At 54.6% G+C, this 17,240-nt stretch overlaps 2 protein-coding genes across 2 annotated transcripts; one reads left to right on the top strand and one right to left on the bottom strand.

The window, feature by feature from the left end:
• Positions 1-9,761: 9,761 nt before the first annotated feature.
• On the bottom strand, positions 9,762-15,588 carry LOC138359579 (protein DR_1172-like). The gene is made up of 3 exons (XM_069318928.1): positions 15,560-15,588; positions 10,937-11,106; positions 9,762-10,183 (listed from the first exon to the last, which is right to left on the bottom strand). The coding sequence occupies exons 1-3, from the start codon at positions 15,586-15,588 to the stop codon at positions 9,762-9,764; spliced, it is 621 nt and encodes a 206-aa protein (XP_069175029.1).
• Positions 15,589-16,073: 485 nt separating this feature from the next.
• On the top strand, positions 16,074-16,838 carry LOC138359578 (uncharacterized). Its single transcript, XM_069318927.1, has one exon. The coding sequence runs from the start codon at positions 16,074-16,076 to the stop codon at positions 16,836-16,838; it is 765 nt and encodes a 254-aa protein (XP_069175028.1).
• The last annotated feature ends 402 nt before the right edge of the window (positions 16,839-17,240 follow it).

The following is a 17,240-nucleotide window of genomic DNA, read 5'->3' as shown; positions in this document are numbered from 1 at the left end:
CCAGGACCACGGGAAGATAGTACCAGACGACTCACCATCACACCGCTCAGGATGGTGAGTCCGGTAGACAAGATGGGCAGTGAGAGTGTAGTTGGCATGGGGCGGTGAGTACACCACCGCTGCTCATACCCTGATGGTGCAGGTCACTGGCCGCCTGCTTCACCACATCCTTATACTCCTTGTCCTCATACTCCTTCCAAGCACCACATCCTCATACTGATTTACATCTTCTTGCTCATAATTACTTTATCTGTCTTCCATATAGAAGAATATAAAGGCGGAGAGAGGAAGGGCGAGTGTGTCATAGACGTATGAAGACATTCACCTGCAGGAGGAGCGGTAACTGCCCCCACCTAACTACACCACATAATGCAACACATTACTATCAACAGTGTTAAGGCGTTGTAGACAGCAGCAAGGAAGAGACGGTGGCATGCAGGACCCTAGAGACAAGGAAGCATACACAGGTAAACAAAGGCATGAAGCAAAAACCCAGAGCTATGAAGAACAAGAGAGAGAGAGAAGTAAGAAAGAGACAAAAGTGTCCTTTTACTGACCAATGTGTGAGAGAGGGGCAGAGGAGCTGCCTCAAGCCCTTCACATCCACATAAGGAGCAACATGCCAGTGGATGACCGAGTAATTAGCCTAAGTGAAGGATCAGAAGAGCTCAGAAGATATTACAAGAAAGTTTCCGAGGAACTTGCCAAAAGATTTTACGAGTTATCACAGCTGAATGGGGACGGTCCCGGAGCTGAGAGACGGAGCTCTGCAACACTGCACGGTCCCGGAGCTGAGAGACGGAGCTCTGCAACACTGCACGGTCCCGGAGCTGAGAGACGGAGCTCTGCAACAGTGCACGGCCCCGGAGCTGAGAGACGGAGCTCTGCAACACTGCACGGCCCCGGAGCTGAGAGACGGAGCTCTGCAACACTGCACGGTCCCGGAGCTGAGAGACGGAGCTCTGCAACACTGCACGGTCCCGGAGCTGAGAGACGGAGCTCTGCAACAGTGCACGGCCCCGGAGCTGAGAGACGGAGCTCTGCAACACTGCACGGCCCCGGAGCTGAGAGACGGAGCTCTGCAACACTGCACGGTCCCGGAGCTGAGAGACGGAGCTCTGCAACACTGCACGGTCCCGGAGCTGAGAGACGGAGCTCTGCAACACTGCACGGTCCCGGAGCTGAGAGACGGAGCTCTGCAACACTGCACGGTCCCGGAGCTGAGAGACGGAGCTCTGCAACACTGAACGGTCCCGGAGCTGAGAGACGGAGCTCTGCAACACTGCACGGTCCCGGAGCTGAGAGACGGAGCTCTGCAACACTGCACGGTCCCGGAGCTGAGAGACGGAGCTCTGCAACACTGAACGGCCCCAGAGCTGAGAGACGGAGTCCTACAACACTGCACGGTCCCGGAGCTGAGAGACGGAGCCCTGCAACACTGCACGGTCCCGGAGCTGAGAGACGGAGCTCTGCAACACTGCACGGTCCCGGAGCTGAGAGACGGAGCTCTGCAACACTGCACGGTCCCGGAGCTGAGAGACGGAGCCCTGCAACACTGCACGGTCCCGGAGCTGAGAGACGGAGCTCTGCAACACTGCACGGTCCCGGAGCTGAGAGACGGAGCCCTGCAACACTGCACGGTCCCGGAGCTGAGAGACGGAGCTCTGCAACACTGCACGGTCCCGGAGCTGAGAGACGGAGCTCTGCAACACTGCACGGTCCCGGAGCTGAGAGACGGAGCTCTGCAACACTGCACGGCCCCGGAGCTGAGAGACGGAGTCCTACAACACTGCACGGTCCCGGAGCTGAGAGACGGAGCCCCTGCAACACTACACGTTACCCAAGACTCGCCCTGAGAGTGATGGATGACCGTTATCAGGCAAGATCTTGCCCCTGGGTACTGAAGGAAGGTCTTGCCCCTGGGTACTGAAGGAAGATCTTGCCCTGGGTACTGAAGGAAGATCTTGCCCTGGGTACTGAAGGAAGATCTTGCCCCTGGGTACTGAAGGAAGATCTTGCCCCTGGGTACTGAAGGAAGATCTTGTTCTGGGTACTGAAGGAAGATCTTGCCCCTGGGTACTGAAGGAAGATCTTGCCCTAGGTACTGAAGGAAGATCTTGCCCCTGGGTACTGAAGGAAGTTCTTGTTCTTGGTACTGAAGGAAGATCTTGCCCCTGGGTACTGAAGGAAGATCTTGCCCTAGGTACTGAAGGAAGATCTTGCCCCTGGGTACTGAAGGAAGATCTTGCCCCTGGGTACTGAAGGAAGATCTTGTTCTTGGTACTGAAGGAAGATCTTGCCCCTGGGTACTGAAGGAAGATCTTGTTCTTGGTACTGAAGGAAGATCTTGCCCCTGGGTACTGAAGGAAGATCTTGTTCTTGGTACTGAAGGAAGATCTTGCCCCTGGGTACTGAAGGAAGATCTTGTTCTTGGTACTGAAGGAAGATCTTGTTCTTGGTACTGAAGGAAGATCTTGCCCCTGGGTACTGAAGGAAGATCTTGTTCTTGGTACTGAAGGAAGATCTTGCCCCTGGGTACTGAAGGAAGATCTTGTTCTGGGTACTGAAGGAAGATCTTGCCCTAGGTACTGAAGGAAGATCTTGCCCCTGGGTACTGAAGGAAGATCTTGCCCCTGGGTACTGAAGGAAGATCTTGTTCTTGGTACTGAAGGAAGATCTTGCCCCTGGGTACTGAAGGAAGATCTTGTTCTTGGTACTGAAGGAAGATCTTGTTCTTGGTACTGAAGGAAGATCTTGCCCCTGGGTACTGAAGGAAGATCTTGCCCCTGGGTACTGAAGGAAGATCTTGTTCTTGGTACTGAAGGAAGATCTTGCCCCTGGGTACTGAAGGAAGAACTTGTTCTTGGTACTGAAGGAAGATCTTGCCCCTGGGTACTGAAGGAAGATCTTGTTCTTGGTACTGAAGGAAGATCTTGCCCCTGGGTACTGAAGGAAGATCTTGTTCTTGGTACTGAAGGAAGATCTTGCCCCTGGGTACTGAAGGAAGATCTTGTTCTGGGTACTGAAGGAAGATCTTGTTCTTGGTACTGAAGGAAGATCTTGCCCCTGGGTACTGAAGGAAGATCTTGCCCTAGGTACTGAAGGAAGATCTTGTTCTTGGTACTGAAGGAAGATCTTGCCCCTGGGTACTGAAGGAAGATCTTGCCCCTGGGTACTGAAGGAAGATCTTGTTCTGGGTACTGAAGGAAGATCTTGCCCCTGGGTACTGAAGGAAGATCTTGCCCCTGGGTACTGAAGGAAGATCTTGTTCTGGTAGAGCCAGAACATTCTGGCTCTACATTCTTGTACAGCCACTAGTACGCGTAGCGATTCGGGCAAGTCCTTAATCCTATGGTCCCTGGAATACGATCCCCTGCCGCGAAGAATCGTTTTTTCATCCAAGTACACATTTTACTGTTGCGTTAAACAGAGGCTACAGTTAAGGAATTGCGCCCAGTAAATCCTCCCCGGCCAGGATACGAACCCATGACATAGCGCTCGCGGAACGCCAGGCGAGTGTCTTACCACTACACCACGGAGATTGCAATTTTCATCAGTTGGTCTTTAAACTGCTGAGGGTTTGCCTCCGGTGACTTATATACAAGGACAACAACTACATTTAGGATCTGTATTTTGACTATGAGCACTTCCACCATATCATTTACCACCACACGTGTTCTCATGTCCATAGTGGTGACCACATCTATCCTCCCGTTCTTTCCCTTCCTATTCTTCCTTTCTCTCTTTCCTCCTTCATATCTCACTGTTCTTTCTCATCGTTTGTTGAAGAATGAGAAACGGCGCTCCTCCACCTCCTGCTCCTCCACCACCTGCTCCTCCACCACCTGCTCCTCCACCACCTGCTCCTCCACCACCTGCTCTTCCACCACCTGCTCCTCCACCACCTGCTCCTCCACCACCTGCTCTTCCACCACCTGCTCCTCCACCACCTGCTCCTCCACCACCTGCTCCTCCACCACCTGCTCCTCCACCACCTGCTCTTCCACCACCTGCTCCTCCACCACCTGCTCCTCCACCACCTGCTCCTCCACCACCTGCTCTTCCACCACCTGCTCCTCCACCACCTGCTCCTCCACCACCTGCTCCTCCACCACCTGCTCTTCCACCTCCTGCTCCTCCACCACCTGCTCTTCCACCACCTGCTCCTCCACCACCTGCTCCTCCACCACCTGCTCTTCCACCTCCTGCTCCTCCACCACCTGCTCCTCCACCACCTGCTTTTTCACCACCTGCTCCTCCACCACCTGCTCTTCCACCACCTGCTCCTCCACCACCTGCTCCTCCACCACCTGCTCCTCCACCACCTGCTCCTCCACCACCTGCTCTTCCATCACCTGCTCCTCCACCACCTGCTCCTCCACCACCTGCTCCTCCACCACCTGCTCTTCCACCACCTGCTCCTCCAACACCTGCTCCTCCACCACCTGCTCTTCCACCACCTGCTCCTCCACCACCTGCTCCTCCACCACCTGCTCCTCCACCTCCTGCTCCTCCACCACCTACTCCTCCACCACCTGCTCCTCCACCACCTGCTCTTCCACCACCTGCTCCTCCACCGCCTGCTCTTCCACCACCTGCTCTCCCACCACCTGCTCTTCCACCTCCTGCTCCTCCACCACCTGCTCCTCCACCACCTGCTCCTCCACCACCTGCTCTTCCACCACCTGCTCTTCCACCACCTGCTCTTCCACCTCCTGCTCCTTCACCACCTGCTCCTCCACCACCTGCTCTTCCACCACCTGCTCCTCCACCACCTGCTCCTCCACCACCTACTCCTCCACCACCTGCTCCTCCACCACCTGCTCTTCCACCACCTGCTCTTCCACCACCTGCTCTTCCACCTCCTGCTCCTTCACCACCTGCTCCTCCACCACCTGCTCCTCCACCACCTGCTCCTCCACCACCTGCTCCTTCACCACCTGCTCCTCCACCACCTACTCCTCCACCACCTGCTCTTCCACCACCTGCTCTTCCACCTCCTGCTCCTCCACCACCTACTCCTCCACCACCTGCTCCTCCACCACCTGCTCCTCCACCACCTACTCCTCCACCACCTGCTCCTCCACCACCTACTCCTCCACCACCTGCTCCTCCACCACCTGCTCCTCCACCTCCAGCTCCTCCACCACCTGCTCCTCCTCCACCTGCTCCTCCACCACCTACTCCTCCACCACATGCTCCTCCACCACCTGCTCCTCCACCACCTGCTCCTCCACCACCTACTCCTCCACCAATTACTCCACCACCTGCTCCTCCACCACCTACTCCTCCACCACCTGCTCCTCCACCACCTGCTCCTTCACCACCTGCTCCTCCACCACCTGCTCCTCCACCACCTGCTCCTCCACCACCTGCTCCTTCACCACCTGCTCCTCCACCACCTGCTCCTCCACCTCCAGCTCCTCCACCACCTGCTCTTCCACCACCTGCTCCTCCACCACCTGCTCCTCCACCACCTGCTCTTCCACCACCTGCTCCTCCACCACCTGCTCCTCCACCACCTACTCCTCCACCACCTGCTCCTCCACCACCTACTCCTCCACCACCTGCTCCACCACCTGCTCCTCCACCACCTGCTCCTCCACCACCTACTCCTCCACCACCTGCTCCTCCACCACCTGCTCCTCCACCACCTGCTCCTCCACCACCTGCTCCTCCACCACCTACTCCACCACCTGCTCCTCCACCACCTGCTCCTCCACCACCTACTCCACCACCTGCTCCTCCACCACCTGCTCCTCCACCACCTACTCCACCACCTGCTCCTCCACCACCTGCTCCTCCACCACCTACTCCTCCACCACCTGCTCCTCCACCACCTGCTCCTCCACCACATGCTCCTCCACCACCTGCTCCTCCACCACCTGCTCCTCCACCACCTACTCCTCCACCACCTGCTCCTCCACCACCTGCTCCTCCACCACCTGCTCCTCCACCCCCTGCTCCTCCACCACCTGCTCCTCCGCCCCCTGTTCCTCCACCACCTGCTCCTCCACCACCTGCTCCTCCACCACCTGCTCCTCCACCACCTGCTCCTCCACCCCCTGCTCCTCCACCACCTGCTCCTCCACCCCCTGCTCCTCCACCACCTGCTCCTCCACCCCCTGCTCCTCCACCACCTGCTCCTCCACCACCTGCTCCTCCACCACCTGCTCCTCCACCACATGCTCCTCCACCACCTGCTCCTCCACCATCTGCTCCTCCACCACCTACTCCTCCACCACCTGCTCCTCCACCACCTGCTCCTCCACCCCCTGCTCCTCCACCACCTGATCCTCCACCCCCTGTTCATCCACCACCTGCTCCTCCACCACCTGCTCCTCCTCCACCTGCTCCTCCACCACCTACTCCTCCACCACATGCTCCTCCACCACCTGCTCCTCCACCACCTGCTCCTCCACCACCTGCTCCTCCACCACCTACTCCTCCACCAATTACTCCACCACCTGCTCCTCCACCACCTACTCCTCCACCACCTGCTCCTCCACCACCTGCTCCTTCACCACCTGCTCCTCCACCACCTGCTCCTCCACCACCTGCTCCTCCACCACCTGTTCCTTCACCACCTGCTCCTCCACCACCTGCTCCTCCACCTCCAGCTCCGTCACCACCTGCTCTTCCACCACCTGCTCTTCCACCACCTGCTCCTCCACCACCTGCTCTTCCACCACCTGCTCCTCCACCACCTGCTCCTCCACCACCTACTCCACCACCTGCTCCTCCACCACCTACTCCACCACCTGCTCCTCCACCACCTACTCCTCCACCACCTGCTCCTCCACCACCTGCTCCTCCACCACCTGCTCCTCCACCACCTACTCCTCCACCACCTGCTCCTCCACCACCTGCTCCTCCACCACCTGCTCCTCCACCACCTGCTCCTCCACCACCTGCTCCTCCACCACCTACTCCACCACCTGCTCCTCCACCACCTGCTCCTCCACCACCTGCTCCTCCACCACCTGCTCCTCCACCACCTGCTCCTCCACCCCCCTGCTCCTCCACCACCTGCTCCTCCACCACCTGCTCCTCCACCACATGCTCTTCCACCACCTGCTCCTCCACCACCTGCTCCTCCACCACCTACTCCTCCACCACCTGCTCCTCCACCACCTGCTCCTCCACCACCTGCTCCTCCACCCCCTGCTCCTCCACCACCTGCTCCTCCACCCCCTGTTCCTCCACCACCTGCTCCTCCACCACCTGCTCCTCCACCACCTGCTCCTCCACCCCCTGCTCCTCCACCCCCTGCTCCTCCACCACCTGCTCCTCCACCCCCTGCTCCTCCACCACCTGCTCCTCCACCCCCTGCTCCTCCACCACCTGCTCCTCCACCACCTGCTCCTCCACCACATGCTCCTCCACCACCTGCTCCTCCACCACCTGCTCCTCCACCACCTACTCCTCCACCACCTGCTCCTCCACCACCTGCTCCTCCACCACCTGCTCCTCCACCCCCTGCTCCTCCACCACCTGCTCCTCCACCCCCTGTTCCTCCACCACCTGCTCCTCCACCACCTGCTCCTCCACCACCTGCTCCTCCACCACCTGCTCCTCCACCACCTGCTCCTTCACCACCTGCTCCTCCACCACCTGCTCCTCCACCTCCAGCTCCGTCACCACCTGCTCTTCCACCACCTGCTCTTCCACCACCTGCTCCTCCACCACCTGCTCTTCCACCACCTGCTCCTCCACCACCTGCTCCTCCACCACCTACTCCACCACCTGCTCCTCCACCACCTGCTCTTCCACCACCTGCTCCTCCACCACCTGCTCCTTCACCACCTACTCCACCACCTGCTCCTCCACCACCTACCCCACCACCTGCTCCTCCACCACCTACTCCTCCACCACCTGCTCCTCCACCACCTGCTCCTCCACCACCTGCTCCTCCACCACCTACTCCTCCACCACCTGCTCCTCCACCACCTGCTCCTCCACCACCTGCTCCTCCACCACCTGCTCCTCCACCACCTGCTCCTCCACCACCTACTCCACCACCTGCTCCTCCACCACCTGCTCCTCCACCACCTACTCCTCCACCACCTGCTCCTCCACCACCTGCTCCTCCACCACCTGCTCCTCCACCCCCTGCTCCTCCACCACCTGCTCCTCCACCACCTGCTCCTCCACCACATGCTCTTCCACCACCTGCTCCTCCACCACCTGCTCCTCCACCACCTGCTCCTCCACCACCTGCTCCTCCACCACCTGCTCCTCCACCCCCTGCTCCTCCACCACCTGCTCCTCCACCCCCTGTTCCTCCACCACCTGCTCCTCCACCACCTGCTCCTCCACCACCTGCTCCTCCACCCCCTGCTCCTCCACCCCCTGCTCCTCCACCACCTGCTCCTCCACCCCCTGCTCCTCCACCACCTGCTCCTCCACCCCCTGCTCCTCCACCACCTGCTCCTCCACCACCTGCTCCTCCACCACATGCTCCTCCACCACCTGCTCCTCCACCACCTGCTCCTCCACCACCTACTCCTCCACCACCTGCTCCTCCACCACCTGCTCCTCCACCACCTGCTCCTCCACCCCCTGCTCCTCCACCATCTGCTCCTCCACCCCCTGTTCCTCCACCACCTGCTCCTCCACCACCTGCTCCTCCACCACCTGCTCCTCCACCACCTGCTCCTCCACCACCTACTCCTCCACCACTCGCCCTCATCCTCCTCACTTTTCTAATACTTTTTGAGTGTTGCAAAATCCTTTAAGTGTGTCTTGAGCCAAGTGGGACTCGAAACTGGCGCCAAGGCCGCCCCGGACTGTACCTGGGGGGGGGGGGCTCGTCCCCCTTAACGGATGTAAACAAATGTAGTAGTGCTCGTAGACGTCATCGCTAGAACACTTTGTGAGTCGTAACTTTATTGAAATATAAATTTTACATGTAAAAATCGAGTTCTAATTATAATTAACAATAATGAGAAAGTCATTAACCAGTATGAGTAATGAGGCGGACTGGAGTCTTGTGTGCTGGGTTCTCCGCCTGCAGCCCGGCCTCCAAACAAAGCCCCAAACACCATTCCATGCACCCGCCAACCCCGCTCTTTATGAATGAAAAACGGTTTACACACGACTCACAACTGATGAAGTTCGAACACTTCCGGAACAAGTGCTTCGCTGACGACTTGTGTTCGAACCACAACGTTGTAAATGCAGCCCGTCCTCCAAACAAAGATCCAAAAGTGATTCCATGCACCCGCCAAACCCCCTGTTTATGAATGAAAAGCGCTTTACACACGACTCACAACTGCTGACGTTCGAACATATCCGGAACAAGTGCTTCACTGACGAATTTTGTTCGAATCACAACGCTGTAAATGCTTCACCCACGTACTACAAATACAAATAATCGCCAACAGAACCTAAACACCTGACCTAACCTATCCTATGCCTATATATGCACAATATGCTAATATATTATAATATTAATTTATAATTGAGAAAATTCCCGTTTTTAATGAACAGCATGTTAAAATTTATGAATGCGTCTGTGGGGTTGACCGCTGGATGTAATGGACTTGAGTCGAGGACGGGTTGAATTGCTTCACCGACGTGCCACAAATACAAAGCCCTTAACCTAACATATGCCTATATATGCACAATATGCTAATATATTATAATATTAATTTACATTTGAGAAAATTCCAGGTTTGACTGAACAGCATGTAAAAATTGATGAATGCGTCTGTGGGGTCGACAGGCGGATGGAATGGACTTGAGTCGAAGACGGGTTGCTATAGGCCACTGCGCCACGACATGGTCACGTCCACGTCCCGGGCCACGTCCAGGGCCAGGTCTAGGGTCACGTCCCGGGCCACGTCCAGGACCACGTCCCGGGCCACGTCACGGGCCCCGTCCACGTCCAGGACCACGTCCAGAACCACGTCCCGGGCCACGTCCCGGGCCACGTCCCGGGCCACGTCCCGGGCCACGTCCACGGCCACGTCCAGGACCACGTCCAGAACCACGTCCCGGGCCACGTCCCGGGCCACGTCCAGGACCACGTCCACGGCCACGTCCACGGCAACGTCCAGGACCACGTCCAGGACCACGTCACGGGCCAAGTCCTGGGCCACGTCCACGGCCACGTCCAGGACCACGTCCACGGCCACGTCCAGGGCCAGGTCTAGGGCCACGTCCAGGGCCACGTCATTTACTGCTAGGTAACAGGAGCATCAGGGTAAAAGAAACTTTGCCCCATCTGTTTCCGCCTGCGGCTGGGATCGAACCCGGACCTTGGGATTACGAGACCCAAGCGCTGTTCATTCAGCCACGGCCCCCCACATGCCGTGGTGTGTGTGTGTGTGTGTGTGTATTCACCTAGTTGTGCTTGCGGAGGTTTAGCTCTGGCTCGTTGATCCCGCCTCTCAACCGTCAATCAACATGTGTACAGGTTCCTGAGCCTACTGGGCTCTATCATATCTACACTTGAAACTGTGTATGGAGTCAGCCTCCACCACATCACTGCCTAATGCATTCCATTTGTCTACTACTCTGAAACTGAAAAAATTATTTCTAACGTCTCTGTGGTTCATTTGGGTACACAGTTTACTCCTGTGTCCCCTAGTGCGTGTGTCCCTTGTGTTAAAAAGTCTGTCTTTATCTACCCTATCAATTCCTCTGATAATCTTGTATGTGGTGATCATACTGCCTGTTTCTCCAGCTTATGTATCAGCCTCTTATGGGGCACTGTGTCAAAGGTTTTCCGACAGTCCAAGAAAATGCAGTCCATCCAGCCTTCTCTTTCTTGCTTAATCTTTGTCACCTGATCGTAGAATTCTATTAAGCCTGTAAGGCAAGATTTACCCTTCCTGTAACCCATGTTGGCCATTTGTCACGAAGTCCCTTCTCTCCAGATGTGTTACCAGGTTTTTTCTCACGATCTTCTCCATCACCTTGCATGGTATACAGGTCAAGGACACTGGCCTGTAGTTCAGTGCCAGGACCATGTCCCGGGCCACGTCCAGGACCACGTCCCGGGCCACGTCCAGGACCACGTCCCGGGCCACGTCCAGGACCACGTCCCGGGTCAAGTCCAGGACCACGTCCAGGGCCACGTCCAGGACCACGTCTGTCACCCTTTTTGTATATTGGGACTACATTAGCCGTCTTACATATTTCTGGTAGGTCTCCTGTCTTTAGTGACCTACTATACACTATGGAGAGTGGCAAGCAAAGTGCCTCTGCACACTCTTTCAATATCCATGGTGAGATCCCATCTGGACCAACAGCCTTTCTAACATCCAGATCCAGCAGGTGTCTCTTGACCTCCTCTCTCGTAATTTCGAACTCTTCCAAGGCCGCCTGGTTTACCTCCCTTTCTCCTAGCACAGTGACCTCACCTTGTTCTATTGTGAAGACCTCCTGGAACCTCTTGTTGAGTTCTTCACACACCTCTCTGTCATTCTCTGTATACCTGTCCTCGCCTGTTCGAAGTTTCAATACCTGTTCTTTCACTGTTGTTTTCCTTCTGATGTGACTGTGGAGTAGCTTTGGTTCGGTCTTGGCTTTGTTTGCTATATCATTTTCAAAACTTTTCTCTGCTTCTCTACTTTTCTTCGCTTCACTTCTGTGTGTACTCACCTAGTTGAGCTTGCGGGGGTTGAGCTCTGGCTCTTTGGTCCCGCCTCTCAACCGTCAATCAACAGGTGTACAGGTTCCAGAGCCTATTGGGCTCTATCATATCTACACTTGAAACTGTGTATGGAGTCAGCCTCCACCTCATCACTTCCTAATGCATTCCATTTGTCAACCACTCTGACACTAAAAAAGTTCTTTCTAATATCTCTGTGGCTCATTTGGGCACTCAGTTTCCACCTGTGTCCCTTAGTGCGTGTGCCCCTTGTGTTAAATAGCCTGTCTTTATCAACCCTGTCGATTCCCTTGAGAATCTTGAATGTGGTGATTATGTCCCCCCTAACTCTTCTGTCTTCCAACGAAGTGAGGTTTAATTCCCGTAGTCTCTCCTCGTAGCTCATACCTCTCAGCTCGGGTACTAGTCTGGTGGCAAACCTTTGAACCTTTTCCAGTTTAGTCTTATGCTTGACTACATATGGACTCCATGCTGGAGCCGCATACTCCAAGATTGGTCTGACATATGTGGTATATAATGTTCTGAAAGATTCCTTACACAAGTTTCTAAAGGCCGTTCTTATGTTAGCCAACCTGGCATATGCTGCTGATGTTATCCTCTTGATATGAGCTTCAGGGGACAGGTCTGGCGTGATATCAACCCCCAGGTCTTTCTCTCTCTCTGACTCTTGAAGTATTTCATCTCCCAAGTGATACCTTGCATCTGGTCTCCTGCTTCCTACTCCTATCTTCATTACATTACATTTGCTTGAGTTAAACTCTAACATCCATTTGTTCGACCATTCCTGCAGCTTGTCCAGGTCTTCTTGAAGCCTCAAGCTGTCCTCCTCTGTCTTAATCCTTCTCATAATTTTGGCGTCGTCAGCAAACATTGAGAGGAATGAGTCTATACCCTCTGGGAGATCATTTACGTATATCAGAAACAGGATAGGTCCAAGCACAGAGCCCTGTGGGACTCCACTGGTGACTTCCCGCCATTCTGAGGTCTCACCCCTCACTATAACTCTCTGCTTCCTATTGCTTAGGTACTCCCTTATCCACTGGAGCGCCCTACCAGTTACTCCTGCCTGTTTCTCCAGCTTATGCATCAACCTTTTATGGGGTACTGTGTCAAAGGCTTTCCGACAGTCCCAAAAAATGCAGTCCGCCCATCCTTCGCTTTCTTGCTTAATCTTTGTCACCTGATCATAGAATTCTATCAAGCCTGTAAGGCAAGATTTACCCTCCCAGAACCCATGTTGATGGGTTGTCACGAAGTCTCTTCTCTCCAGATGTGTTACTAGGTTTTTTCTCACAATCTTCTCCATCACCTTGCATGGTATACAAGTTAAGGACACTGGCCTGTAGTTCAGTGCCTCTTGTCTATCACCCATTTTGTATATTGGTACTACATTAGCAGTCTTCTTCTGCCCTTTTGTTCAGCTCCTTTGCTTTCATACATTCCCTATTAAACCACGGATTCTTCCTTTGCTTCTCTGTTTTTTCCTATCGGACTGGGACAAACCTGCTTACAGCCTCCTGACATTTTTGGGTGACATAGTCCATCATGTCTTGTACGGACTTGGTTCCGAGTTCTGTGTCCCAATGTATATCCCATAGGAATTTATTCATCTCCTCATAGTTTCCCTTTCGGTACGCCAGCCCTTTGTTTCCCAGTTCTTTTTTGGGGGGAGATAATTCCTAGCTCAACCAGGTACTCAAAGCTCATTACACTATGATCACTCATTCCCACGGGGCTTCCAACTTAACTTCCCTTATATCCGATTCATTTAGGGTAAATATCAGATCAAGCAAGGCTGGTTCATCCCCTCCTCTCATTCGTGTCGGTCCCTTGACGGGTTGACTTAGAAAGTTTCTTGTTGCCACATCCAGCAGCTTAGCTCTCCATGTGTCTGGGGCCTCCATGTGGGTCTCTGTTCCCCCAATCTATCTTCCCATGGTTGAAGTCTCCCATGATTAGTAGCCTGGATCCGTTCCTGCTAGCCACATAAGCTGCTCTCTCTATTATATTGATGGTGGCCAAGTTGTTTCTATCATATTCCTGTCTGGGTCTTCTGTCATTCGGTGGGGGGTTATATATGACTACTATTATAATTTTCTGTCCTCCAGTTGCTATGGTGCCTGATATGTAGTCACTGAAACCTTCACAGTTCTGAATTACCATCTCTTCGAAACTCCAACCTTCTCTTAGTAGCAAAGCTACACCACCTCCTCCTCTCCCTTCTCTCTCTTTCCTCACTACATAGTAGCCCTGTGGAAACACTGCGTTTGTTATAGTTTTCGTAAGCTTTGTTTCTGTGAGTGCTATTATGTCTGGGTTTTCTTCTAGTGCCCATTCTCCGAGTTCACTTGTTTTATTTGTAATCCCATCTGTGTTAGTGTACATTGCCTTGAAGCTCACTTTCTTCTGTTCATTTTCTTGTCCCTTTCTTGGCGAGCATTCTGCTGGTGTGGGAAGCTGTTTCGTGGGTGAGAAGATCTGTGAGGTGGTTTGCAGGGTCTCAGAGGATTTTGGGGTGGGGGGTGGGGGTTTAATGGAAGGGGGAGACAGGTAGGGTGTGGGTTAAGGAGATAGGGGAGACATGGAGGATACGGGGTGAGGGGGGGGGAGGGATAGGGAGGGTATGGGATGAAGGGGGAGGGGGGGACAGCGGGGGAAAGGTGGGAGGGGGGACATGATGGAAATGGGGAAGGGGTGACAGGAAAAATGGGGTGGGGGGGAGGGAGGGGGGTTGGGTGGGGGCATGTAGGGTAAGGGGAAGGGAGGGTTTCTATGCTGAGGGGGGAGGTACGTGTGTGTGTGTGTGTGTGTTTACTAGTTGTGTTTACTAGTTGTGTTTTTGCGGGGGTTGAGCTTTGCTCTTTCGGCCCGCATCTTAACTGTCAATCAACTGTTTACTAACTAACTACTAACTTACTATTTTTTTTATTTTTTTTCCCACACCACACACACACCCCAGGAAGCAGCCCGTGACAGCTGACTAACTCCCAGGTACCTATTTACTGCTAGGTAACAGGGGCACTTAGGGTGAAAGAAACTTTGCCCATTTGTTTCTGCCTCGTGCGGGAATCGAACCCGCGCCACAGAATTACGAGTCCTGCGCGCTATCCACCAGGCTACGAGGCCCCTGTGTGTGTGTGTGTGTGTGTGTACTCACCTAGTGTGTGTGTACTCACCTAGTTGTGCTCATCCAGTAGTGCTAGAGAGGGTTGAGCTCTGGCTCTTTGATCCCGCCTCTCAAATGTCAATCATCTGGTCTACCGATTCCTGAGCCTACTGGGCTCTATCATATCTACATTTGAAACTGTGTATGGAGTCAGCCTCCATCACATCACTTCCTAATACATTCCATTTGTTAACTACTCTAACACTGAAAAAGTTCTTTCTAAAGTCTCTGTGGCTCATTTGGGTGCTAAGTTTCCACCTGTGTTCCCTGGTTCGAGTTTCACCCGTGCTAAAGAGTTTGTCTTTGTCCACACTGTCAAATCCTCTGAGAATTTTGTAGGTGGTTATCATGTCTCCCCTTACTCTTCTGTATTCCAGGGACGTGAGGTTTAGCTCCAGTAGAATTTCCTTGTAGCTCATACCGCTCAATTCTGGGACTAGTCTGGTTGCATACCTCTGAATCTTCTCTAACTTTGTCTTGTGTTTAACTAGGTATGGATTCCAGGCTGGAGCTGCATACTCCAGGATTGGTCTTACATAAGTGGTATACAGGGTCCTGAACGATTCCTTACACAAGTTTCTAAAGGCAATTCTTATGTTGGCCAATCTAGCATATGCCGCTGATGATATCCTTTTGATGTGGGCCTCTGGGGACAGGTTCGGTGTGATATCAACCCCCAGATCTTTCTCTATTTGACTCTTGCAGGATTTCACCTCCCAGATGGTACCTTGTGTTCAGGTTCTTGCGCCCTTCGCCTAATTTCATTACTTTACACTTTCCTGAGTTGAACGTTAGCAGCCATTTTCTAGACCATTCCTCCAGTTTGTCCAGGTCATCCTCTAGTCTCTGTCTATCTTCAACCGTCTTGATTCTTCTCATAATTTTTGCGTCATCAGTAAACATTGAGAGGAACGAGTCTATACCCTCCGGAAGATCGTTTCATATATTAGAAACAGTATAGGTCCAAGTACTGACCCCTGCGGGACTCCACCTGTGACGTCACGCCAATCTGAGACCTCACCCCTCACAGTGACTCGTTGTCTTCTGTTGCTTAGATACTCCCTTATCCAACGGAGTACCTTCCCTTTCACTCCAGCCTGCACCTTCACCTCTTTCACTAGCTTCTTCTGTGGTACTGTATCAAAGGCATTCTGGCAATCCAAAAATATGCAGTCTGCACCGCGACAAATCACCAAGTTGGCGATTTGTCACGAAGTCCCTTCTCTCCAGATGTGTTACTAGGGTTTTCTCGCGATCTTCTCCATCACCTTGCATGGTATACAAGTCATGGTATACAAGTATACAAGCCACCAGGAAGAAAGAGCCACCAGGAAGAAAGAGCCACCAGGAAGAAAGAGCCACCAGGAAGAAAGAGCCACCAAGAAGAAAGAGCCATCAGGAAGGAAGGAAGAGCCACCAGGAAGGAAGAGCCACCAGGAAGGAAGAGCCACCAGGAAGGAAGAGCCACCAGGAAGGAAGAGCCACCAGGAAGAAAGAGCCATCAGGAAGAAAGAGCCATCAGGAAGAAAGAGCCATCAGGAAGAAAGAGCCATCAGGAAGGAAGAAAGAGCCACCAGGAAGGAAGAAAGAGCCACCAGGAAGGAAGAAAGAGCCACCAGGAAGGAAGAAAGAGCCACCAGGAAGGAAGGAAGAGCCACCAGGAAGGAAGGAAGAGCCACCAGGAAGGAAGGAAGAGCCACCAGGAAGGAAGGAAGAGCCGCCAGGAAGGAAGAGCCGCCAGGAAGGAAGAAAGAGCCGCCAGGAAGGAAGAAAGAGCCGCCAGGAAGGAAGAAAGAGCCGCCAGGAAGAAAGAGCCGCAAGGAAGAAAGAGCCACAAGGAAGAAAGAGCCACAAGGAAGAAAGAGCCACAAGGAAGAAAGAGCCACAAGGAAGAAAGGGCCACAAGGAAGAAAGAGCCACAAGGAAGAAAGAGCCACAAGGAAGGAAGAAAGAGCCACAAGGAAGAAAGAGCCACAAGGAAGAAAGAAAGAGCCACCAGGAAGGAAGGAAGAGCCACCAGGAAGGAAGGGCAATCAGGAAGACATCCCTTGAGCTCGTGTGGGCCCTGGCCAGCCAGAGCCCCGTGTGGGTCCTGGCCAGCCTCAGCCCCGTGTGGGTCCTGGCCAGCCTCAGCCCCGTGTGGGCCCTGGCCAGCCTGAGCCCCGTGTGGGCCCTGGCCAGCCTCAGCCCCGTGTGGGCCCTGGCCAGCCTGAGCCCCGTGTGGGCCCTGGCCAGCCTCAGCCCCGTGTGGGCTCTGGCCAGCCCCAGCCCCGTGTGGGCCCTGGCCAGCCCGAGCCCCGTGTGGGCCCTGGCCAGCCCGAGCCCCGTGTGGGCCCTGGCCAGCCCGAGCCCCGTGTGGGTCCTGGTCAGCCTCAGCCCCGTGTGGGCCCTGGCCAGCCTGAGCCCCGTGTGGGTCCTGGTCAGCCTGAGCCCCGTGTGGGTCCTGGTCAGCCT

The sequence above is a fragment of the Procambarus clarkii genome, chromosome 91, assembly GCF_040958095.1.
Source record: "Procambarus clarkii isolate CNS0578487 chromosome 91, FALCON_Pclarkii_2.0, whole genome shotgun sequence".
NCBI classification, from domain to species: Eukaryota; Metazoa; Arthropoda; class Malacostraca; order Decapoda; family Cambaridae; genus Procambarus; species Procambarus clarkii.
The sequence above is the reverse complement of the archived record's forward strand: the minus strand, read 5'-3'. Positions and strand labels throughout refer to the sequence as shown.

What these genes read in the sequence shown, in the direction of transcription:
- LOC138359578 (XM_069318927.1), top strand. Translation starts at nt 16,074, where the DNA reads ATGGTATACAAGTATACAAGCCACCAGGAAGAAAGAGCCACCAGGAAG.
- LOC138359579 (XM_069318928.1), bottom strand. Translation starts at nt 15,588, where the DNA reads ATGGCTGCTAACGTTCAACTCAGGAAAGT. An exon ending in AACGTTCAACTCAGGAAAGT is followed by an intron (nt 11,107 to 15,559) that starts GTAAAGTAATGA and finishes ATATACAAAAAG; the next exon opens with GGTGACAGACGTGGTCCTGG. An exon ending in CAGGCCAGTGTCCTTGACCT is followed by an intron (nt 10,184 to 10,936) that starts GTATACCATGCA and finishes GTTACCTAGCAG; the next exon opens with TAAATGACGTGGCCCTGGAC.